The sequence below is a fragment of the Hetaerina americana genome, unplaced genomic scaffold (assembly GCF_022747635.1).
Source record: "Hetaerina americana unplaced genomic scaffold, ioHetAmer1.1.p SCAF_8, whole genome shotgun sequence".
Lineage (NCBI taxonomy): Eukaryota > Metazoa > Arthropoda > Insecta > Odonata > Calopterygidae > Hetaerina > Hetaerina americana.
The window spans coordinates 9,697,515-9,723,266 of NW_027287427.1; the positions used below are offsets into that span (position 1 = coordinate 9,697,515).

A 25,752-nucleotide genomic window follows, 5' to 3' on the forward strand; every position below is an offset into this window, starting at 1 on the left:
CGGACTCCCCTGGTGTCCCCACGTTCTTCTCAAGGAGAGCGTCGGTGGAGTGTAGCGAGGGGGATGGGGCTTTGGGCGGAGTTCGTTGACTCTTTCAGACTCCCCCCCCCCATCCGTCTCCAGGGAGCGAGCGGGGAGGAGCAGCAGATCGGAAGGGGAGCGAAGGGGGAGGACAAGAAGAGTGAGTGGCGGCGACGGGAGTTGGGAATGGCTTCTTCTTCTCCTCCTCCTCCCCTCTTCCCTTTTTATTCTCTCCTTCTGGTTCCCCTCCGCCAAGTGAGTGTGTCTGAGGTTGGGCAGTCGGTGAATGTTAAATGGCCTCGGGGAGGTGGGTTTGAACCAAGTGCCCAGGGTATTTCTTTTATCCCCCTACCCTCCCCCCTCCGACTCTTCTTTATTGAATAGTCCCCGTGTCTGTGTGTGTGCATCGGAAATACATGAACGTATCCAACTTCTTTATTTTCAACCCCGAGACCCCTCCTCACTCTTTGTTTCGTTGTCCATCGCGCCCCAAGAAGTAGGGTCGGTTTGATTGGTTTAAGGGGTCGCGTGGTCTCCTAAATCTTTTGTACAGGGCCAATGAGACTCTCTCTGTTGCATTTTAACGCTTTTGTGGAGATTCACGTTAAGAGAAGAGAAATGATTAAATCCACTAAAGGCCACGCAATTGGCCGCCGGGGGGTAGCATGTGGGGCGGGTGATAGGGCACCAGACATTCATGCACAAATATTAGTTCATTCATACAAAGCACCCTTGCTAGCTAGTTAGAGTCACACCTGGAAAAGGCCTCGGAAAAGGCCGAAAGGTTAAACTTGCTGAAATGTGTCCTTTTACGTGTTATCTGGTTTATTTTGTGTTCTATTGTGCCGTCCTAATGTTATATTGCTCTGATGAGTGTTTATACATCATCTATATATATATATATATATATATATATATATATATATATATATATATATATATATATATATATATATATATATATGTGTGTGTGTGTGTGTGTGTGTGTGTGTGCATTACGAAAGTCTCACGGATATGAATAATGATTCAAACGAAGGAGCGATATGGGTTTATCCGACAACAATATAGAGAAATGCATAAAAAAAGACACGAATTCCGAAATTTTCAATGGCAAGACCACCTTCCTCTACGGAAAGAAGGAACCCATCATGCAAGGCTTTTTTGTTTGACTAACGCATGAAATTTTATTGTATTGGTAAATTTATTGTGTAGCGTCCGAGTGAAGAACAAGGGCTTAAATTTGTCAGTGAGGTTAGATCTTTTATTTTATTCTGGTTATCGATACTGGCAATAAAGCTTGGTGCTATAATAATTCCTTAGTTTTCACGAGTCGAGTGTGTTGTACCTTTCTAAGTATTTTTAAGTCTTGCCTGACGTCTTCGTGAATCACGTGACTCAACATGATGCCTCTAATGTACCCGTCACACTCTCTTCTCGTAGCAACTGTCAACAAATCCGTCAGGTTTTTTTCTGAATCTTTTCCAATTCCGTAATGGACGTTTTCACCCATGGACCCCCAAATACTTACAGCGTATTCCAACTATAGCGAAATAACATCTTTCTTTTACCTTAATCAATACATTTTCCTACAAATCGTTTATTGAAACCTAGTTTCTTCAAGGCTGAACCAGGGATCTACAGTTCGAAACAATACTCGGTTCTGCAAAGCACTACTGACCTCAGTTCAAATAGCCATTGTTTTGTTTTTCTTTACGGTTCTATCTTTCCGCCTCTATGTTTAATCTCGAGTGACTGCCTAGTTTTCTATCTTAGGTATCTATGATGGTGTTTCCACGGTGATTCGTTACTTACGAAAGGGAAGTCATAGATGCATTAAATCTCGAAGCTGAAGCCTTCAGTCGAGAATTTCCTGTGAATGAGCCCGGGCAGGTGTTGGATAACTTGGCGTTTTCCGCTCCATTAAAATAAAACCCTTCCATCCCTTCTAAGCATTTTGTTCCATCATCATGGACGATTGCCCAAATTGTTAACGTTTTTTTTGTTGCGATTGCCCAGATTTCTATACTTTCGCTACATTTTTTTCTCTCTCTCTGTTTCCCTTTCCGCATCATTGCTTTCCCTTCCATTCGTTGACTTGTTGCGAGATACCGACGCCTGTAAATCATTATAAAGCGATTGCAGGAGGTGATTTAGTCTGGTTGTGTTTCGTCGAATACGTATCACGAAGGTAAAATGCTTGTTTTCTAAGTTATCGCTGTCCGTCATTGGTGCCGTGTTCATACCTCCGCGAACGTGGTGTGGTGTGGGGGGGGCGAGGGGGTGAAGGCGGCCTCGCAATGAGGAACTGAATTGGGAATGGAAATTAAGACACGTGAGCGGTAGAAAAGTTATCTCTGACACCGAGCACATTGCGTCGAGTCTTACAAATGCGCGCTATGAGCACGGAGTAATTCTTAAACAGGGGAGTTTAATAGAGATGTTTTTGACTCCGCATCTAATGATTTCACTTGCTAGTAAGTTTGTTTGGACTAAATTTAAATTTATGTGGTCCCTACGTAGGGTTGCTGCTGATAATGTCATCAGTTTAAATGGTTCTAGAATGGCATACCTCTCTGCCGTGATATCCATGTACCATTGTGTATAAATAATAAATTTTGCCCATTATTTTATTTTATTTCACCTTTGTACCATGTTTACTATGCGTATATCCTCGGAGTTGGTAACTGAATAAAACTTGGAATCGAAAATTCATTGTTCACAATGCGTAAATGAGTGCTTGTTGGCCATTATAGTTTATGGACACGTAATCATATCGAAATGCCTATTGGTATACTAATTATGAAAGAAGAAGTAACCACTGTAATTAAAAAAACAGAATAGCTCCAGAGATGTCTCGGGTGGTAGAATTAACGGCGGTGATGATTAAATGATGGATATCTCCTGCAAATCGTGCTGTTCCCTCAATCTTTTAAATTGGCATTAATTAGTGGGTAGGTGCATGAGAAAAAACTCATGAAGACATCATTTGAGCTGAGTAAGGAGGATATAGTGGCTAATAATGGTTACGCGTGCCCTTACGTAGCATTGGGATTGGCCATAATTCAACCCTTGAGGTTCAACTCAATGGTTGTTTTTTCATACTAATTTAAAACGAATGTTGTCCGCGTGGAAACGACCACCAATCCATCTTATTTTGATAGTTTTCTTTCCACACTACTTCCTTATTAACCTTGTTGTCTTTTGGCCCCGCAATCCAGTGGGAGGGACGAACTCCGTAAGTAATGGGGTCTCATAAATAGCCAGTTACGAAAATTACTAAAATATTGTGTACGGCAATAGTCGTTACGTAGAGATCATCAATGTGATAATCAGGTCAAAACACCTCCATCTCTGGTTTTGATGTATCCTTTTAGTTTTCTGGAAGAGGGACGTCGCTTAAGGGTTCATGATGAAATCACATGAATGAACTACTCAGGGTCGGGAATCCTTAGGATTCAGTAAAAATTCAGTTCGTGAGTTAACAGATTTTGTGAGGAATATTCCCAACTGATAGTGTTTATGAATGGATCACAAAATGATCATTTTTTGAATTGTTAATTTCTAAATATTAAGCCTTCATCAGCTATGAGAGTTATCACAGAATTATTTTATTTCTCAAGTGGTTTGATTACTCCGTAGCAGCGCATGCGCATAAATTAACCACTTATAATGAATAATAATATATGCTAGATAAAGTGCATTAGAATACTAATTTTTCACTCTGCTAATTTACCCTCGCGAAAATTTTTCCCGGGAACATTGGTCTTAAAGAGGTAGAAAATTCTAATACTGCATATATCCGTGTATCTGGATTTGCAAAAGAATTATACAATAGCAAATATTTTTGTAGATGAATATACTACATGTTTCCAGAGAACGGGGGTGATTAATTTAAGGCGTTTTATTTCGATATTTTGGGCAAACTGTGCACATCGTTTCACCCTTAACACTGCCATTTATTTATTGCATTGAGTGCGCCCTGCGAGAGAAATGAAGGCCCTCGCTGACCGCCAACTTGTAAACGTGCATACCTTGTATTTTGTGGTCGATGAGAAAACCTTGCGACATGGAACTGCAGGCTTTAATGGTGGGACTGCGGAATGATATTTATTTCACAGAATGAAAGCCATTGCAGGGTGCAGAGTTTGTTGCAGATATTGCAGTATTTTTTGATGAAAAAGGTGACGTGGAGCCTAACCACATTCTAGCTCGCCGAAACTTATACCTAATATTAGTTGTCACTTTTCTACAAGTGAGTCGTCTTGGGACGTGTCATCAATGCCGTAAGAAATTCGCTTCCTAATTGTTTCCTCAATTTGGTGAAATAAAGAGGTTGAATTTCGAAATCGAGGCAGTTGGTTCAGTTGGTTACTTGAGACTTGGTGTATTCCTTTTTTTTTAATTAGAATCTGGATTTAATTCCTTTTATTATTAATGCATTTCAGTGTTCTTCTCTATTTAAAATAGATAAATGTGTTCAAGTAAGCTGAGTCATCCGGGAAAGTTCTAACTTTCCCGCCATGTTCCTCCCGCTCTAATCAGCCTCCCATCTCTCCTCTTGTGTGATTGCAGGTAGTCCGCTGGCAGCCGGCAAGATTTCCTCACCGTGGGCCCCGTCGAGCGCCGGCCCTCCGCCGCCGCCTCCTCCGCCCCCGGCCCCCGCCTCGGCCGGCGCGGACACCAATGGGTCTGGTGGCTCCGACTCCAAGCACCTCGATGTCGGGGAGGTGAGTTTCCCGCCCGCCGCCACCCAGCGCTGCGTCCCCCGCCTACTCGCCCGCGTTCGTGACGGGCGTTGCTCTGATTTATCGCGCGTTTCAATTTCGCGATATTCGAACGACGACGTTAAACGCGGCCCCCGAAATCTAGATAGTTCGGGCCACATAAAACTGCCAGTACCCTTTACATCCCATCTTGGTCTCGTCTTAATTACTCGGCCGTTCCCTCTCTTAAAGTTATTTTTTTATTTCAAATTGATACTTCTCCTCTTCCACAAAGAGCACGTCCCTTAAAGTTGTCTGTGCACAAATCTCATTCCCGTTCGTCACTATCGATGGGGAGTAATTGAATGTTCACGTTCAACTAATTATCTTGAATTTATTGATATAATGGTTATCTTATCGACCAATGTTTTTAACATATGACTGGCAAAATTTATGGTAGGCCAGTTGACTTTGTGGAAATTCATGTAAGCTAGTAAAAACCTTTTTTTATATGCTATACAATTCAATAACCTGACCGGCTTCCATGCTTACGCACCATTATCATGAGGTCAGAGTAATATTAACCCCTGAATGGTACAACTATGAATGAGACGGGTGATTATCTGCATGTGGAATTTGCATAACTTTTCTTGGTTATTAATTATTTTCGTGATTAAAATAATAATAATTTCTCGCGAGAATCTATTGTAAATTATTTTTAATTCCTGCATTGCTTCTCTGGATATGCAATTTGTTAATTCTCCATATTTATTCTGGATATTCCCTCGGGAGAAATCATTTATTGGCGTAATTACAGTTCCTAATTTGATGGGAATGTTCTTCAAACCGTGTAATTCGCACTTAATTAATAGAACTACTTTTCTGTTTTGAATGTGCGCGAGTCATTATCGGTTTTCCGTATTCCAGCATAGACGTTGACCAAAAATGAAAACGTTTCGCTCAAAAATGCATCCCTTTCACACCGTGAAACAAGATCAGAGATCGTTTCGACAGTTAAATGCATCCTCGATCTCCGTTATCAATGCATGCCCGTCTATTCCCACCTCTCGCCTTGTTATTCCCGTGGTAACGGCGGCGTTGTCGTTGCAGGACGACAAAGACCTCTCGGCGTCGGACGCCGAGGGTGTGTGGAGTCCAGACATCGAACAGAGCTTCCAGGAGGCGCTGGCCATATATCCGCCGTGCGGTCGGCGGAAAATCATTCTCTCGGACGAGGGGAAGATGTACGGTGAGTACCAATTCCACTTCGCACTCCAAGGGCGTTGTTTCTTGTATGTATTGTCCACGCGCGCCGATCGTAACACGCTAAACTGGAAATAATGGCGGGTTTATTTATTTGTATGTCGATAATTCCGCTTTAGCTACGCGCGGTTGTAACCCGCTTTGAACACGTTTTAAGTCTTCCCTGTTGCCGAAAATGCGAAATTATTTAATATATGTAGGGAGCAAAAAAAACGTCCAGCACTGGTTACACTTTTGTTTTCATTGCCCGGTTTTCCGGTCCCCAATCTTCAAAATATTAGTATCGGTAATTATTTCGCCGGAGACAATCATAAGCTACAATAAACATTCTATGTCATGTAATCACTCAGTATTTTTCTTGTTTTTCATTCTGAACTGGCAAAAAGTCTTCATTAATACTATAGTAATACTAATAAAAAACCAATGAAATTTAAACAAAAACCTATTGTCCAATTCAGTATCTCACTGTAGGGATTGCGATTAATTTAACCCCTGCAATTGGAGGTGCTGTTGCTTCGACGAAGGACGAATGCTGAAAATGTTTTCGGCGTTGATTAAATTCGTCCCGGGCTGTTTCTTTTCCTTCGTGAAGAAGATGGGAGTCGTGGGTTTAGGAAATGAAATAAAATGTCAAATGTAGGTGGGCAGACCCAGAGGAAGCGGCGAGAGGGCAAATAATGGAAGACGGATGAAGACCGCCCTTTGTCGCAAAGGTCACCCTCCAGTATTTGTTCGCTAGGCATCATCAAATAGGGTGGGAACATAAGTATCAAATCGTTACCTTTCAGTTATTATGGATAATTTGCGTTGTAGCAACTTATGTTCAAACGACAAACCATGAATCAGTCACGTGTACTTTATGCATTTCACTATTTTCCATCACCAGCAATTTGTGTTTATGCGGGAATAATTGCAATTGACCATCCATGATAGTAAAACAAATCCAGGAAATTATCATGCGTTCCCTTTAAAAAATATAGCATTGATATTATAACTCAAGTATATTAATTAAAATATCTTAGCATTTAAAATGTTTGTCGTTTTACTTTTTAATTATCTGAATGAGATTTGAAAACAGTCTGAATGATATCGTTCCTATTTCTTCCAGCGCGATATAACAGGTGTAGTTTTGTACAATTTCTAATATCCATGGTTGTAGATGACTGTTAAGTTTCACATTGCATCTTTTAAACTAACCGACCATAATTTCGACCAACTAGTGTCATCATCAAGATCGTTTAAGTTGGAGAATACAATGAGAAAACTTGCAGAGTTTTGCAGGAATTTTAAGACTTCAGTAACCCTCACAACTCCATAAATAGGCTTGATTGGCAAATTTTGCGCGTAAAGCCTGTGAAGATGTATTATAATTCTCTTCATATTGCATTCCTGTAAATAGTTTAAAGCAATTATGTATTCGAAAATCCCCTGCGTCGGTCACTCCAATGTTTTAGTAGGAAATTCTGGTGTCTAATCGTGGACTCCGGGGTTGTGCGAAATTTAAATTTAGCACTCACTTGAGGAAGGAATTACTTCGATTTCGAAGCGCGTATCGGCGGAATTCCACAATTTTTCCAGCTCCGCCATTCTGTCGAGGTTAAAGTTCTATCAAATCATTCTAATCTCCGCACCGATTCGTACACCCCCCCCCGCCCCCTCCAGCTGTGTCAGACAGTGCTGATGGCGGCACTGAAAAGTCTTTTAACTGCTGAATCGGCATCTGACGACGGTTTTCTATTCCACGGATTCCCATCCGTGACGCGTGATTCAAGAGTCGTCAATCTAATTGGCAGTTTTCACGTTGTAGCTAAATCTTCGATCCCCATACTCTCATTTTTGCGTGTTTCCTCGGAGGCCTATGCCTGCTGATAGTGCATTCTACATACTAGTCGTAAATAAGTAATTATTCATTTACCGAAAAGGCTTTTAAGATAACGACGAAACTTGATTTTCGCTTGTTACTTGCAACATTGGATTGCCGTTTTATTTTGGCGTGACTGAAGTTCTTGGTAAGCGCCCCAGCGTACTAAACGCAGGGCCGTGTGGCGTTTTATACTGATCTGGTCGAGGAAGAGGGAAATGGCTCAATGGAAAGGCTGAATCAGAGCCTTTTATGGGCACTGATATTGGACGGACGAATGTGTCGCTTATCGGACACGGTCATTTAATTCCATTTCCATAATAAATCCAATGCCGAGTGGGTGCATTGAAATTATAATTCACCAATAAGTATATTACTGCTGTATAAAAACTATTGGTTGTAGTAAAAATTCCTTTAAACAACCTAGGAAAATTGTTTTACGGCCCTTCTGTACTGTCTTCTTGTATCTTCTTAGCTCATTGAAGTAAAATACGCTCTTCGTAGAGACGTTTAGTTTGCGATTTATGAGAGTTCAGGGATATATTTTCATGGTTTTATTGTCCGTCACTCATTTTGGAGCGAACTCCTAAATGTCTTAATGACGAATGTTGTATGCTTCCATGTTCTTTGGTCGTCTAACGATAGCGAAAGCATTCTTTTAGATCATTGTTTGTCAATTTTACGAAATCATACCCTATATATATATATATATATATATATATATATATATATATATATACACACACACATTCAAACACGAAATCCCGCCAAACGGCGAATAAATACTCATATATACAGAAACAGATATAAGGAAAAGGGATAGGAACACACATAAAGGACGAACACAATATATATATATATATATATATATATATATATATATATATATATATATATAGTAGATATTTGAATTAGGCCGATGGAAAACTTAGTGAGAAATGTTTACGTTGAGTTTCGATCAATAAAATAATAACCAAAGCGCAACTATTATCACGCGCAATAGTTGGCATGCAATTGCCACATAATATCTAAGAAAACCAAAAGAGTATCTAGAAAAAAATGAACGACTATCATGATGATGCAAATTGCAGAGAGTTACTGCTTTTTATCTTGGGATATTTTATTTTCAAGGGAAATTGGGCTGCTATATTGAAATTAATAGCCGTCTGAGACGTTCCAAAACCAAGCTTTAAAATAGGTAAAATACCTCGATTGACTGAGGTAGAATCTGCCCAAAGGCATGTAGGAATACATTCTTAAATGTGGTGAAAGCCATGGGAGGATTTGCTTAAAATTCATTGTGTACCTTCTTCAGTTTTCCGCAATTTTGTAACATGTCCTCCATTGAGAAGTGTGCGTTGCTCTTGTTTGCTGCCATAAATTTTGGATTAAAGATATCACAGGCTGTCGGATTTATTTGTTATACTTTTATGGTAAGCAGTGAGTCTCGGCCTTATCATTTTAGGCTTTCAGTTTCGTCGTGAGAACTTTTATAACTAAAATTCCAACACCCTCAGGACAACTGATATATGGCATACATATGGGCGTTCAGACAAGACGTTTTGAAATTAATCTCTTTTTTTCAGTTAGCCCTTAAAATCAAATCGACCTGCGGAAGATGCTGAGTAGTGGTGCATATTAGGAAAGTGCACGCCTTCGTTTTCGTCTTTGCTTAACGCGCATTGGTGAGGCCATGTATCACGAAAAGTTTTCCCATCACATGGGTCAGTGAATGTTTGAAGTACCTTTTATTCTTACGAGGACTCATATATTTATTTTCAGCGAACGTAGATTTATAGCTTTCCCAGACATCGTCCGGAGTTTTTCGAATTTTTTATTTGGCTATCAACTGTGGAGTTTCGCAGTCCGTACGATTCTTTTGTTTTATGAACGTATATGCCGTAATATTTTGTTCAAATGCGGTTCATATGACTCGGAAGATATTTCGAATGAATTTTTATGGATCCCCAGTTCTCGACACGATATTTATCGAATTTCAGTTCTACTCCATAAACATATACTACATTCAAGTCTCCTATAAGCAGATTCACTTCGTTTATTCGATGTATGCATGCAACCATGGGAAATTGAGCATGACGTATAATTAGAAATATGAACACGACACCTTTGTTCCAGACACTGAAGGTGACATAATCCTTTCTTTTTACTCCGCTTGGTGAAAATTGTGGTGTTTATTTTTTGATGAATTTTTTGTTCGTTATTTTAAACACTAGGCCGTAATTTTTACAGGCTCAGTTAGCGCACAAGTTCTTGGTTAAATCGGCTCTAGTTTTAAGGTGAGAAATCATTCTCTACATCATTGCCGTGTGCTAAAAGTGTATATAAGAACCTTTTTAATTGGATACTCGTATAAGAAAGGAACACACGATGCATTTAGATTGCACAAAATGAAAAATTAAATTTCCCCTTGTTAACACAAGTATAAAAGGTAGGGAACTTGTATGGATTTGATACCGAAGTTGAATCACATCGAAAGATATCAAATATTAAATCTTCACAGTTTACCCTAACCGGTATTACATTACTAGGCATATTGTAGAAGGAGAAATTGTATTGTTTTCGTGAGTGAAACCTGTCAACTCCCCCAGGTGGACTTACGTGGAGCTGTAAATGTTTGCTGTATACGTACAGAGAAGTAAATGGAGTCCACCGTTTCTCTCCAATTTTATATTGGACGAGAATTGAGTTCCGTAGACTTGTGTCATTGCTTTAGTTCATGCGGGGATTTCTGCGTTGGAAGCGATCACAGTAAGCATCAAACTACGGCAGTAGACCCGTGCGCATACGCGCCCAAAACTTCCCATGAATAATTCAGGGTCACCAATCCCTCCGAATGCATTCAGCGTTTGAGAGCTGAAATGACAGGAATTTCCTCGGCAATTTCAAATTCTCACCATTTCAGTTTAGCCCGCTTCGTGCACGAGGGGCGTCTGAATGAGATGATAGGTCTCCTCCACCCTCATATCGCCTCGAGCACCACTCGACGCTAATTTTCATCACCAACGCCAACGCCCCGGGGCCCCCGCGGGAAGAAGCTTGCCCCCCCCCCTCCCCCCTGCCCCCCAGGTGACGGACCTCATGGTGTAATGTGACAGTGTCGTATTCATCCGCGCATGTGCCTGGCGTAGCTTTCCTTTTTGTTTTTTTTAAACTAATAATTATAATGAGCGCCTCACCCAGCCACCTCACCCCCACATATCCATCCGGACCCGTGCGATGACGAAGAATAGGGCTCCCTTCCTCCCCCCTGCGCGAGATTTATCCTGAAAGGGTGGGGGGTTAGAAAAAGAACACCAGTGTCGTCTCCGTAATTGATATTCCTACCTCCGCGCGCGTTATTTCGTTTGCTTATCTCCGCGGAGAGGGTATCAAGCCTGGAATGCGACGGTTATTGTCATTTTAATCTCCTAAATATTCACTCCGCGAACTGCCGAGAGAGGGTGGGACGGAGGATGCGTACGAGGGGGAGGGGGTGGATGGGTGGCGCGATTCTGTATGCCGCCCCGTGCGCCCTTGCCGTTTTAACCTTTTGCGCCACCCACAGCTCGCTAGAGCCTCCCCTCCCCTGCCCCCACCCCTTAGTTATCCACGAGACCCCTCCCCCCCACCGTACACACTTCGCCTCTCTCAACGCGCCACCCTAGACTCCTCCCCACCTCTGTCTTCGTTTTCGCCTGTTCCTTCTCTCTCTTTCTCTCTCTGCGTTTTCCTCATTTCCTCCTCCTCTCATCTCCGTTTTCCCTCTCCCTGCCGTCCTCGTAATGGCCTCCCATTTTCCGCCCCACCCCCTATCCTCCAGTCTCATGAATCGCTCTTAATTAAATTATTGTCGTATTTTTATCGCGCGTGGGATATTCGCTTGGTCGCTTCGCTCTCGCTTCGGTTCGCCGTTTCCATCCCGACGTGAGTACCCTCCCCAACTCAACCCTTCCCCTTTCATTCGTCGAATCCCGTCCTCCCTCGACTGTCCTCGGCAATCCGTCAAGTTTTCTCCTGTGAAGCGTTCGCATAGGGGTCGGTAAAATCTCCTTTCAATTTCCTTTCCGAAGCCGAGTGTTCCTTCGTAATCGTTGGCTGCCGATTAGGCGCCAGGGCTCTTTCGATGGAAGTGATACGTATTTAAAGAAGTCGGCAAACGTTCAGGCGTGCTTTTTTTCGATTGGTCCCCAAGCCTGCGCGTCTTGGGTGAAAGTTTTTGAAAATTCCTCGTCGTTACCCGTCCAATTTGCGCTTCATCTTGTTACATTATGGACGAACATAGCGTGCAAGAAATATTCCATGCATGAGGGTATTATTATAAGTTACGCACATTTTGATGGTGATATTTTTTAACGTGATTTGATTTATTGCAACATGTAATGCAAATAATTAAAATGTCGTTGAATGGAGATTGTATTCCGCGATGCAAATATTTTCAATAAATTTGAACAAAATGTTTTATCAAATTTTATTGCAAATATACCTATTGCATGATGTGTAAAATTTCATTTGAAAACACGGAAATCTTCTTGCAACGGCTATCTAATCACGACAAACAAAGTAAGCGAAGATAATTGGTGACTATTTCTGCTGTCAAGAGACCCTCCGACGTCGTCCTTTTTTTATTGCATTCAAATCTACAAACCTCCTCCAGTGCGTGTGTTAGGCTTCCATGCACGAAGGGAGAAGCAAATTAATTCCGCAAATGGGCCGTGATAGTGTGTTGGCTTTCCATTTTAAGTTCCGTGTGAGGGAGAAAATCCAATTCTTCAATCTATTCGTTCGTTGACCTATTCAACAGTCCAGACTGTTACTTCTTTCTGAAGTTAGTGAGTGCTTTAATAGGATTCTTATTTGGGGCAGGTTCCTCGAAATCCCCGAGCGAGGAGGTCCGGGGTTATCATCTTTGGCCGGCTCTTCATTAATGACCTCTCCTGCCATGGTGGCCCGGCCATCGCCTCTCGAGTAGCTCCGGAAACGGTTAGGGAACTCGAACCTTACCGACGCGACAAGGTGGGATATGAGAGATAGTTGAGGCCGAAAAGTTGTCGAATCCATTAATAATGATGGGAAAGTGACGCACAGAAAGTGAGATACAATAGCGCTTCAGAAAATGTAATTTATTTGCCAACTTGGTCCACTACGCTGTAGCAGCTTCAGAATTGATTGTACGCGACACAGACACACATGCTTACATAATTCGTCCGGAGGTGATAGCTAGGAGGGGGCTTCTTTACCCCGAGCGAGCGTAGTGAAAATAGTTTACCAATAAATTTCATTTTCTCTGGAATTCAAAAGTCGGTGTTACTTTCCTATCAAGGTGAGGAACCCTTCAAGTCAAGGGTTAGACAGTCCGCAACTCACAGTTTAGCCACCATTCTCTGTTCTGGCGATGTAATATAGGATTGGATTACTTCCTCGGATGTCGTGAGCGGAGTTGGGAGGATGAATAACTTGTTTAATAAGTTCAATCTAGTCTCGAGTGTTCGAGTCTCCGGGTGCTCCCTTCTCAATCGATGCGGTAATTTTGCTCTTCCTTCGGCTCCCCGATTCCTTGCATCTGCCGGCGTGCCACGGCACCGACTATCACGCCCTCCTGTCTCCCTCCTTCCCTCGCACGCCGCAACCCCTTGCCACCCCCCTCTCCGTCTCCCTCTCTCTCTGTATATAGTATTTCCCCCTTCGTTTCCCTCACTCGCGTCTTCAGCCCCGTATCACTCCCTCCGCACCCTCAGCATGGTTCCCTTTTGGCCCTCCCCGCAAACCTTTTAACTCCCCCACCCACATCGCCAATGCCTCGTTCCAAGAACGACGCGCCCCCGCCTCACCCAAGGGGCGCCTGGGGATAGGGGGGAGAGAGAGGAAGCGTGCGCCTGCCTATCAAAAGTTTAGGTCGCGGTTTGGGATGAGACGAACGAACGAAGTGTGAGGCTGGTGTGCGCCAGGGAGAGATGCTCCTCCTCCCGGTGCGCTCGTGTATCCAAGTCCGTGTGAGTGTTTGTGCGTGCGTGGATGTGTGTGTGTGCGTTGGAGTGGGAGGAGAGCGGTAGGGAAATTTGCCGGTGTTGTGAGGGATGGTGCGGGAGGTAGGAAGCCAAAGGGGAGGCCGGGAATATACGCGGTGGTCTCGTCTTTGTGTTCCACACGTCACCTCCTGGGCTCTCTCATTAATTTCCATGGAGACCCGAAGGCGGAGGATTTGGGGGGGGTGGGTTAGGGGGGGAGGTAGGTGGTCGGTTGCTGTTCGTTTGCCTGCTTCGAGAGTCGACCTGGGGAGGTGTAAATTTCGTCTTGTCATCATTATTATTTTTATCTTTTTGATTCGTGGTCCTTCCCATTTTTGTTCAATTCTGCTGTCCGGTGCGGGATTCGTGGATATCAAGCGGATGTTTCACCGAGTGTCCTTCCCTCCCGAGGGAGCGCCCTCGACCCAATTTGTCCTCGCTCCCACTATGCGGATGTTTTAAGTCTTCTGATGTCGAGTTCTAACGCTCGGATGCTCTGCTTCGGGGTCATGCTCTGTCGTCAAGTGCGGCCGTGACAATGAGTTTAGCCTCCTCCGATAGAAGGGACACCTAAGTGGGAGGTACTAGAATAGCCAAGTCGGCGAGGGGCGAATAATCTTAGCTATCGAGACACCCCTATGCTCAAATATATTACAATGAGCATACGAAGGAGGCTTGGGGTTCGAATATATCTATATCCAAATTATACTTACTCGGCAAAGCCGCCATGGGAGCGTGTGGTAGAGCATGTTGAAACCCCCTCTCCTGTTATCCCGCGTCTTTGATTTCTTCGCATCGTTTTTTGTCAATAAAAAACTCTCGATAAACTTTGTCAATAGAAATCTCTCTTCGCATCGTTCTTTGGGGGATCGAGAAGGTGCGGGGGCTAACGTACTGGCTTCCAACCCAGAGGGCCCGGGTTCAAATCCCGGCGGTGTTGAATATTTTTCAGAGGTATCTCGATCCCTACTTGAGGTGCTTTGTGGAGGGCACTTTGAGTGAGTACGCCGTCCGTCGGATGGGACGTTGAACTGCGGACCCCTTGCCGCCTTTCGTAAAGAGTAGGCTAATGCCGACGCCAGGTTTCTCTCCAACCTGCATCCTTTCCTGTCCATCACCTATGGCGCAAATGACCTCAGCTGTCGGTCGCCTCCCCTAAATACTACTACTACTTGATTTCTTTGGACACACGAAGAGAGAGAGAGGGAGAGTGATTATGATGACCTTACTTGGCTCATCGAGTCGTGACTGTGTAAATGTTCGCATTGCCAACTTCTTCTTCGACTCTCCCGGTTACAGGAGGGGTTTTTTTTTAGAACGAAGCGCCTCTCAATGCTAATGCGCTTCTTCGGCCCTTTGTCTCCGCGCCGTGATTAAAGTGTGCGTTCCATTCCTCCACCCCTAACCCCAGGGCCGCCCATTTCCTACATTCCCTTTGTGCTGGTCAACCACTTTCTCCATCCGTTTGAGACCTTCCTCCCCGCACGCACGCACACACGCACGTCTCCTTCCTCTCTCCAACTCTCTCCGTTCTTTCTCTCATCCCTTTCGCCCCTTCTCATCTTCCTCTCCCCGTTTCCGTTGATCCCTCTTCTTGTTCGCCCTCTTCCTGTCTCCTATTCATCCGCACCATGCTCCCCTTACCTACCCTCATCTCGCTATAATATCGAGATGATAAGCAAACTACCGCAATTCCTCGGTGCGCGTGAAAATTTCAAATCTTCCATGACCAATTTTATCCGTATTGTATCCATTTTTGTTATAAATATTCTCACTCCATTTTAATTTGGACACGTGAAAAATGTTTAGCAACCGGAGAAGGATTACTTTTGATGCATTAATGTACTGATCAAAATTTGATTATTTGGAGAGTTAAAACTTTTCAACATGGATTCCACGGGTGATGCATCAGAAATTTCTTCGTACAGCTTTCGGATGTGTGTGAGTAACAGTGTGATAGAGACGCCCTACTTCAGAAACGCCCGTATACTTGTATTTCTACCACACATGACTTTGCGTCTGACAGCTTGAGATATGCCTGCATGTACTTTCACTTTAATGCTAAGTTAACTCATTTGGAATATGCGCTCATAAAGGACTGGCTAGTAAGAAATACCTTTTGTGTTCCCAGTAAGAGTAATTAGTGTTCGTTCTGGTAGGAGGCTTCAGAGACCTTCATCATCGAGGCGCACGGAGGATTTGTCTTTATGGTGCGTGTAAGGGAGGAATTTCGGGTTGAGGGGGAAGGTGAAGGGAGAAACTCGGGCTCTAAGGTATTAACCTGCTCTTTATGAGAGGCACCAAAGAGACGACGGGTTAACGTCACATCCAACTGACTTAGTGTACTGAACTGGAACGGCTCTGAAAATCCGACACCTCCAGGAATCGGTAATGAGACCGCGTGTTACCGCGCTGTTGCGATCCAGTTCCATTGCCATGTAATTATTTAGTTATTGTTCCCGTCGACAAAAATTATATTTACATATTTTCCCCTACACTCTAGTCAGCCATTTGATTATTGAGAGAATTGCCCATTTCTTCGACATCATTTCACTATAATAGTTACAGTGGTTTCGCTTCTCTTTGGAACAACGTCTGCTCTTTACTACGATTTTCATGATAATATAAATCGTGACGAATTTATTCTGTGAACACAGGCGAAGACTTTCTTGGCGAAATTAGTTTGGTTTTTGCCTATTATTCCTTTTTTCTTCCTATTATTTGTAATCCGTATTCGAAAGGGTCGGTAAAATAATGCAATTGTCAGATGCAAGATCAAAAGATGGATTGATTAGATATATTTTACTTTTCTTTCACTTTCTTTTGATTGCTCAAATGGCAAATCGCACGTTTCATATTTCATTTGGTGGAGAATCCCTTTCACTCAACTTGATACTAATGCTCCCCTCGCCAAATACCCAAGTGGATTATGAAGGGCCCCTGGCGTGCGATAAATATTCTTAATGTCCCCCTCTCATGACTTCTTAGTCCTACTCTACTTTTCCTTTCTCCTCCCCTGCCACGTCTCCGTCTCCCCACCCACTCCCACCCCCCTCCGCCCTCTCTCCTCCCCGCAACGCCATCCCTTGGAGACACACGCGAGGCGTACTCGAACCACCTCGCCGCTCCCCTGCGCCGCACCCTCCCCCTTTGGCCGCGTCCTCCGGGGGAGCGGGTAAACGGCGGGGGACCGGCACTCCCTTTCACTCCCCTGTTGTGGTCAGCTAGACGGAGTATCCCTTTGCTCCTCGTGATCTCCTTTGAGGGCGCGGGAAATGGCCGTCGGAGAGGGCTTGGAGTGCAGGGTTTGCGGGGATCGAGGGGGGCGCGAGGGTGCGGGGGAAAGAGACGTGAAGGAGGGGTTCTCTCGCCTCGGAAGCCGGAGCGACATAGCTCGTTGAGCGTGTCACAGAATGTATTGGAAGGGGGGAGGGTCAGCATGGTAATCACGGTCCAGGCGGGGTCTTTGGAACGGATGGGATTTTGTTTTGCCCGTTGCTTACTTTCCAGTCCACAGTTGGAATTTTCCGGCTTTCAGACTCGATCGGAATATTCCGGTGTCATTTCTCTATGAACAAATGATATCTTCTCAGGACTGAGGCCCAGTAGTTCAAGAATATTTTCTCTTAAGTGCACTTTATGACCTCATTTTGTATCGCCTATTTTAGCTGAATAAAATATAAGTTTTATATTCGCTACTTAAGTGCAAACCAACCGTTAAAGTGCCCTTAGAGATAAAGACAGTTCGAATGTTAATGACATGATGATCCCTGCGTGATGTTTTAATTTAATATGGCCCATAGGTAACCTCTACGGTAAGTGACGGTGGGATTAAATGAGACATTATAAAACCGAAACTAAATGGTACGAAAGATTATCTCATCATTAGGTTTAACTGATTTAACTTAAAATACCGTTTCAGGTGGTATGTATGCCATCACATTGTACAATACCATTTATCGAGTTGATTGGAACGAGAAATACTTCCTTGAATGAGTCCAGAACAACTTTCGGCAGTCACTACTACATGCCGGAAGATTTCTTATCATTTAGTTTCCACAAATAGACCGGATTTCGCAGAGTAAAATTTCCCCTTTGAGGACGGCAAAAAGCTCGCATAAGGCTTGAGAGCCTTGGCACAGATAGTAGTTCGCCGGTGTACAATCTCTGCCTGGTCTTTCGCTCCGTGGTGCGCCTGCTTCTCTCGTTCACTTGATGGCATCGCTGCGGCGCCCGGTCGAGACCGCCTCTGCGACAATATTTTCATCACGCGACCCGCGTCCGATCCGGAGGTTGTCGACCATTTTGTGCCATGCTATGCATGCATGTCTATTTATATCGACTGCCGGGAAGCTTCCGCCTACGTACTCCGTTTGGTTACGGCGGAAAAAAATACTTTTCAGACTGATGGAGAGAGGGTTTGCATGTGGACTGTGCGCCTCTTACCTTTCGACAGAACTTCCAAATGAATTCCCTCATTCTATACTTCTTCATGATGAATTGAATCTATTACACTTCGGTGATATTATGGGAATATTATAGAATCTATTTTATGGCTTGTCTACTCTGTGAAAGCTAGACTCAGTCCCATGGACTGCGTGCTCCATCTTGCGTATTTAATAATCGATAGTAGTAGTATTAAGGGGAGGCGACCGACAGATGAGGTCATTTGCGCCATTAGGGATGGACAGGAAAGGATGAAGGGTGGAAAGAAACCCGGCGTCGGCATTAGCCTACTCTTTACGAAAGGCGCCAAGGGACCCGCAGCTTAAACATCCCATCCGACGGACGTCGTACTCGCTCAAAGTGTCCTCCACAGAGCACCTCAAGTAGGGATCGGGGATACCACTGAAAAATATTTGTCGTCGTTGGGATTCGAACCCGGGCCCTCTCGGGGGGAAATAAGCATCACACCATTCCGATCCCCTAATAATCGATGCAGTGGTCCAGTATTACAAAAAACTACTCAAAAATGTGCTCCTAAAATGCATGATAATGTTTTGATACGAAGTTTATGGGAGCCCATAAAATATTTTATTGGTGATACGATACGAAATACCTCAAAAAATCGTAATCCTTATTGCTTCTCGATTTCTCACCGAGTGAATCCAGTGATTATGCGTACATTTTCCCGTAGTACTTATAATTAATGGGTCTCTGTATCAAATTGTAAAATTCTTAAAGTTTTAATATAATAGATGAAAATTCCTTAATGCAAGACTCTTCAAGTGGGTCACACTTCAGAGACCTTCATAAGGTTTTGTATAATTTTTTACTAGTATTCTCCTGTTTAAGTTAGGCTTTGGATGGACACAGCCTACACAACGCATATATTCACTTTCCTTTCCCGACAAAACACAGACAGAAGTCGGGCACTATGCATAGTAAACCCCTCTACGGTCCCGAATAATTCCTTCCTCCCTTAATTCCGTCCAGCATCCCTATCCTATTCCTTCCCCTTCTTTCCTCGCTTGACTGACATTCTCCCCTCTTATCACAGTCTTCAACATCCCATTGCCAATCAAAATGCTCTGCATCCACCGCTCATACCTCCTTTGGATTTATCCCAACAACCATCTCGCCTCTCCTTTAGCCATGCGTTGCACATCCTCGTTCGTTTTCCCTTCTGTCCATTTCGCCATTTCCATCCTTTTCCAATCACACGTTTCGAAAGCCTCCCATATTTGCCTATCATCTTGCTTGAATGACAATTTCCCGCACCGTCTTGAGACACGCTGTCATGAGCCGTGCACGGGATGGGCACTAACTGTGACATAATAGTCCACAAATCTCTGATACTGCGTCTAAATACTTAACACAAATTGTCATGCGTCAGCTCTTGTCGGATTTCAATGACTTGACTGGGGTTGGGTAGGTTTAATTCTATTCCAGGTTGTGTCTGATGCCTTAATTTCGTGCGAGACAAGAACTGATGAAAAAATTAAATTTTTCTTTCTCCTACCGGTGTCGGGGTACTTGTTGATTCGTTTCATGAAAACTTGCTGTCTCCTGAGTGCCATTTCGATGGCCGTAGCTGTATTTTAAAAAAATAAGTATCAAAACACACTTTTGACTAACTTTCACGGACTAACTTTAAAATGTTTGTTTATGCTTGTATTTCTTTTCACGCGACACCAAACATGACTTTATTAAACCATTACGCATAGTGACTAAATAAAGGCTGTAACTTTATTACATTGTTTGAAACCAATGCATTTTCGTTTAAATTTGTCGTCACTACCAACTGAGAACTTATTGTGTCGTAGCCTACTGTCCAATCTCGATGGTGAAAATTGCAGCCAACATAAACTGCAATTAGTTAATAAAGCAGACGTACATAAGATGTAACATGTGCGTGTCGGATCCCAGAAATTGTAGAATACATCAGAATTTCTTAGGAGGCGAGATTAAGATTTTAGTTACCTAGTAGACATGACGCTGGTTAACTGGAATATTAAAATTCTGAAGATCATCAAAAAAAATATAGCCGGCGGCAGCGGAAAGACACTAATTTTGTGAGGAAATCGCTCCTCGTGTGTTTCCGCCGTCATATTCGTGTTCTTATTTGCGTCAAACTTTATTAGAATACCTTCATTCAAATTCTTACGCATTAAGTATCTTTCCGCGTCGAAAGTATGCTTTGGTGCCCATGCCGCTCAGCGTTGCATGAATTCTTACGAGGATGTTAATTTTCAATATTTCGCTTATTTTCCTGTCCTCGGAGGCCTCATCTCCCATTTCTCCCCCTCCCCCCTTTCCTAATTTTCCGTTTTGTTTCATCTCCATCCCCTCTTTCCCCCCTCCTCCCGTCACCTTCGTGCTCGCATTCTTCAACCCTCCCCGCCCCCCCACACATTTGGATAACATCCCTCTCTCCCCCCCTTCCCGCTCTGCTGTGGAGGTGTTTTATTCGAGTAGTAAGCGGAACGGAATGCAATCCTCGGGTTCCTCGGATTGTCCCCACCCCCTTGACCCGCTCCCCTTTCTCCCGTCTTGTGCCCTTCGACCCTGTCCCTACCCCGAACCTTTGCACATCCACGCTTACTTGTTTTTCGTGTGTGTTTCGGTCTTGTGCGTGTGCGTGTATTCCAATGGACCCCCTTATCCTCCCCCTTGTTTCGAAGGGGTGAGGGATGGGAGGCGGAGCGAAGGGGAGGAGAGGGGTGGATGTCCCCGCCCCTTGTTGCCGTGCCCTAGAATCGAAGATATGGCGAGTGCAAGGAGTTTTGCGGATTGTGGGGGCGGGGGCGAGTGGTCTCGTAGTTCGGAAGTCCGTAGTCTGGAGGCGGAGGGGCTGTGAGTGGTGTGGAGGGGTCGGTTGGCCCTTGGGTTTCCTTGCGGAGAGGGGGGTTGGGCCCCTCAAGGGCGTGCGTGCGTGTGTGTGTGTGTGTTTGTGCCTTCGCTCTCCCTGAGCAAAAGGGGATGTGGGTCCCGGGGCCGGGGAGTGTTGGATGGGATAAAGAACCCGCTGCCGAAGGCACACACACGAATGCGCTTGTACGTAAGATATGTATCTCTATCTTCGCTGCCGTATTTCTTAATAGTTTGCGGTGTACCTCTTGGTGCGCGGTCTGGGCTTCGGTCGGTACGAAAGGATATATTTCGGTGTGTGTGCATGCATTCACCGCCGCCCCCTGCCTCGGGGGACTTCTCTTCCCCCCCCCCGCCCCCGCACACGTTCCCTTTCCCACTCCGGAGCGGGGGGCGGGTGTTTCTTTCTCCCGGCGTGTCCGTGTGCTCGCCGTGGGAATCCAGGCCTCTCCTCGTTCCCTCCCCTCTCTCCTGGGTGTCTCTGCGGCGTTTCCGAGGAGGGAGATACCCACCCTTTGCCGTCTGGTTTTGCGGGCATATATACTTGGGATTCAGATTAGATTTTGGTGTTGGGGGTGGGGTGGGGAGAGATTACAGCCTCTGGATTTGAGGATTCCCTTGGAAACCATGCAGACTTCGGTACAATTCTCCGCTGCAGTGAGTGGAGAATTTCGATCAAAGCAAATGCACTGCCTCAATTTTGCGTTATTTTTCTCACCCCTTCCACATCCACATTCTAAATACGTTGCCTTGGTGGAATGTTTACTTTTTGCGGGAATGCGAAAAATTGTTCCATTCCTCGCGTTTTACGAGTAGAATTGCATAAAGATTTAATATAATAATCTTGATGTTTCGTTACGCTTTGGAGTAATCCGCTGTTCAAAAATGTACTCTAGTGCCATTCATTATTGGGCCTAATGGTGAATTACTGCCAAACTATTCCTTGAATCTCGGGGCAAGATGGGTCTTTTTCATGCCAGGGTAAGCCTGGGTAATTTCAGTTTTGTGTGTTGGCTAACCTTAAAAGAACTCGGATATCTAATGAATCACTGAGGCTTCAAGAAAAGACAAGTTTTCATTTCCCAAACAATTGAATGTTGGCTTGGTAACGTAGCGCATTCTCACAAAGAAAGACGCGTAAATATAGAAACATCTTCGCGAGGAGTCGGTTACCATTTGCCGTATGCAATTGTACCATTGTTTATCTATCGAATGAAAGAGATGGCCCTGATTGGTATGATTAAGTCTAATGGGATTATTTGTACATATCGCCGTTTACCAATGTTGTAGATGTATGTAATTATTAAAAATGCGTCATTTGTTACATTGCGTAAAAAAAGTTGCGTGAATTAAATTAGAGCTAGCATTTCAAATGGCAATGCTTATCGCGTATTCGTGGGAGGGAGCTATGCATTAAGATAATTGTCTTCGTCCTACGGGATGGGGACCATTGTCAGGCAATATTATACTTTCGTAGAATTCAATTTTTCATTACCAATATCGCTATTTTGAGCTCTATTGTGCGCCCAAGAAAAAGTCATGGTGAGCAATCACGTGCACTGATTTTAGATTTAAACCTTACTGCCTGGCCATTCATGCTGACGGATAAATCATTTGTCTCGCCCGGTATTCGGGCTAATTACTAGACCTCTAGATCTTATTAGTTGGACAAGTAAAGTGACATTCAATTCATTTGTTTTCAGTCCCTCGCTTGCGCATTAAGTCTTCGCCGAGGTAGGATCAGGTCAGGGGGTTTTAGTTGTGGTTGGGCGGCGAATTTGCGAACCTGAGTGCGTTCGGGAAGAGAGGGAGGGAGGGGGACAAATTCCTGGGCGGCTTTGTCCGACAGACAAATTACAGGGGCGGCTCCCAGAATCCGCAGTGCGTTACCGGTGGTGTCTAGGGGCCGTTTCCTTGTCGTCGAGGACGGAGATGAGGAGCGAAGAGGACCGGGGCCTGCCAACTCATCCCAAACGAGTTGGTTGTGGGGCATAACATCAAGGATACGCACATGGGCCGGATCCTCACCCCCTCGCTCACCCCCGCGGTTGGTCGGATCATCCCTCTCCATCCGCGGAGCTCTCTTGTCGACAGGGCGTCGTTGCCTTCGCGACGGTTAATAAACCCCCAAATTCTCCCCCCTCTTTCTTTTCTCCCGTACCCGTGGGGCGTGTCAATCCGTTCGCGATCCTCACTCCTGATCTCGCTCTCTCATCCCCCCCACCCTCCCCTCGCCCGCGAACCTCCCTTAAATGAAGTAAACGACAGCCACCCGCGGATGTGAAGGAGTGAGGGGAGCGGCGACAGCACCCGCGGCTTGATGGGGTGGGAGGGAGGGAAAATAAACGGGTTTGGGGGGGGGAGAATTCGAGAGACGCCGAAAGATGTTTATTCCGCGATTCGGATGGGAGCGAGCGAGTCGTCCCGCCTTAAGGGGGAGAGTTTTTCGGGTCGGGTCTCGGGATGGGAGGGAATGGGACGAGGGGGAGGGAGGGAATGAGAGAATAGGAGAAGGAAAGAACGCGTTTTATAATAATGCGGGAAGTTATGTAAAGGTGAGCGACGAGAGAGAGAGAGAGAAATGGGAATTTGGGATGAAATGCGAGGAATTCGCGCAAACCGGAGGAAATGATGGCAGAATGGAGAAGGAAACGTAGTCGGAAGAGTGAGTGAGAAAGAGAGAGAGGGAGTGAGTGCGTGCGTGCGTGTTTGGAGGAGTAGGGCGAGAAGAAACCTTTGAATAATATCTATTCCCCTTCCCACTCCCCTCCCCAACCCACCCACGCGTCCCACTTCCCTTTTTTCCTAACCCTTGGAGAGGGGACGCTCGCTCTCTCCAGGGGTGGCGTGCGTTTCTGTGTGCCGAGGGGGTGAGAAAGATTGATCGCATTGTGCGTGTATGTGTGTGTGTGTGTATATATATATATATATATATATATATATATATATATATATATATATATATATATATATATGTATGTGTGTGTGTGTGTGTATAGTATATATATTCTTCGCACATGGTGTACATTGTATGCGTACGTACATTTATTTATACCCTTGCACATAAAAGAGGCGTACGTGGGGGGGGGGAGAAGAAGGCGGGGGCAACCATTGAATTTTCTTCCACCCGGGCCTTCCTTCAGGAGGAGAAAGAGCGTTTTCGGGGGGGAGGGAGGGGAATTGGGGAGAGGGGGAGGCTATAGGAGGAGAGAGAAGGCTAAGCCCGGTGGGGGAGGGACAGGCACCGGATTGATAGTGGCAAAGGAGAAGCCTCCTCCCTCTCCCTCCGGAGGCGTAGCAAAGGGGGGCGAGGCGAAGGAGGCCTTTGGGGGAGCGGGGGCGGTGTTACGGGGGGAGGGATGGGGGCGCCGTCGTTGGGAGGGAGTGGGGTGGGCGCCCCCGAAGAGAAATTCCTTTTCCCTCCCCCTACATCCCAACTTCCCCCCCGTTTCCAAGCCCCCCCTCACGCTCCGTCCCTTCTCCCCGTGTGATTATCCGCCTCGGTGTTCGTGTGCGTGGCCGAACCCCCGACCTGTGTGTGTGTGGCTGTATGTGGGGTGGGAGCAGCCGGCCGGACACGGTCAATATCTGGACACCCTCCCTCTCCCACTCCCCCTGCCTTTTCCTGCACCCTCAACCTCCTTGGCTCCTCCTCCTTACCTTTCCTTCCCCCCTCACCCCTCTCCTCTCTTATCTCGTCCTCTCCCCTTCCCTCCACCCACCCACTCGCCCTCGCTCTCTTTTTCTCCCCTTCCAAGTCTCATCTTCTACCCCCCCCCAACCCCCTCCACCCGGCCTCCCTTCACTTTCCCCTCCCCCCCACCCCCGCGCAGTTCCTCTCGTCTTGTGTCTTAGACGGTCTCTCGCCTCCCCTCTTCCATCTCCCTGGTTTTCTCCTCATTTCTTCGCAGGCGCAGGAGATCAATTTTTTCCCTGGAAGCTTGTTGCGTTTGTCGCGGTCACGGTGATGTCGTCCGCCGTGACTCTCTTATCGTTGCTCGTATCATCTTTCTTTTTCTTAGTTCGATGGTTTCGGGCCATTTAAAAATTTTACGGTATGGTTGGAAGTGTTCCCTGTTGCGCGTACGTCGCCTTAATTAGCTAACGACCTCGCAATTGGCTAAAATTGTATTTATGACAGAAATATCGTTTCCACGGAGATACATCTGGATTTGATTTGCGAACTTATGGATATATTAATCAGTAAGGGATTTTGTTTCCCGGAGTCGCATGCTTTAGTTTCTTCCAATTGTAATGTTCTAACTCTTGCTGGAAACGACCTCTTTGAATTGAACTTGCGGTGAAAGTTGACAAATATAACGGCCGGTCAAAATAACAGTATTTAATCTTCGGAGGACACATGCTAGATGTACGATGATGGTAATTAACGGCGTCGTATCTCACCGTCGTGCTGTTAGGTGATATTGAAGAGAGTTCTAAGAAACCGAGAAAGCCATGTATGAAGAGGGATTTAGTTTCACTTGATTACTCTCCCCCGCTGTTTATGGCACCCCTTTCATATCATTTCTCCTTCTCTCTCTCTTTCCGCCCTAGCCCATCCATGTCTTCCTCCTCCAGCCTTCCCCAC

At 45.1% G+C, this 25,752-nt stretch overlaps 1 protein-coding gene across 3 annotated transcripts in view; it reads left to right on the plus strand.

Moving 5' to 3' along the window:
• sd (TEA domain transcription factor 1 homolog scalloped) overlaps positions 1-25,752 on the plus strand; it is a 340,590-nt gene that overhangs the window by 133,500 nt on the left and 181,338 nt on the right. For all 3 annotated transcript variants that reach the window (XM_071596520.1, XM_071596521.1, XM_071596522.1), the window contains exons 2-3: positions 4,594-4,748; positions 5,835-5,973. In XM_071596520.1, the coding sequence (XP_071452621.1) occupies positions 4,594-4,748; positions 5,835-5,973 (294 nt within the window). The remainder of the gene's footprint in view (positions 1-4,593; positions 4,749-5,834; positions 5,974-25,752) is intronic.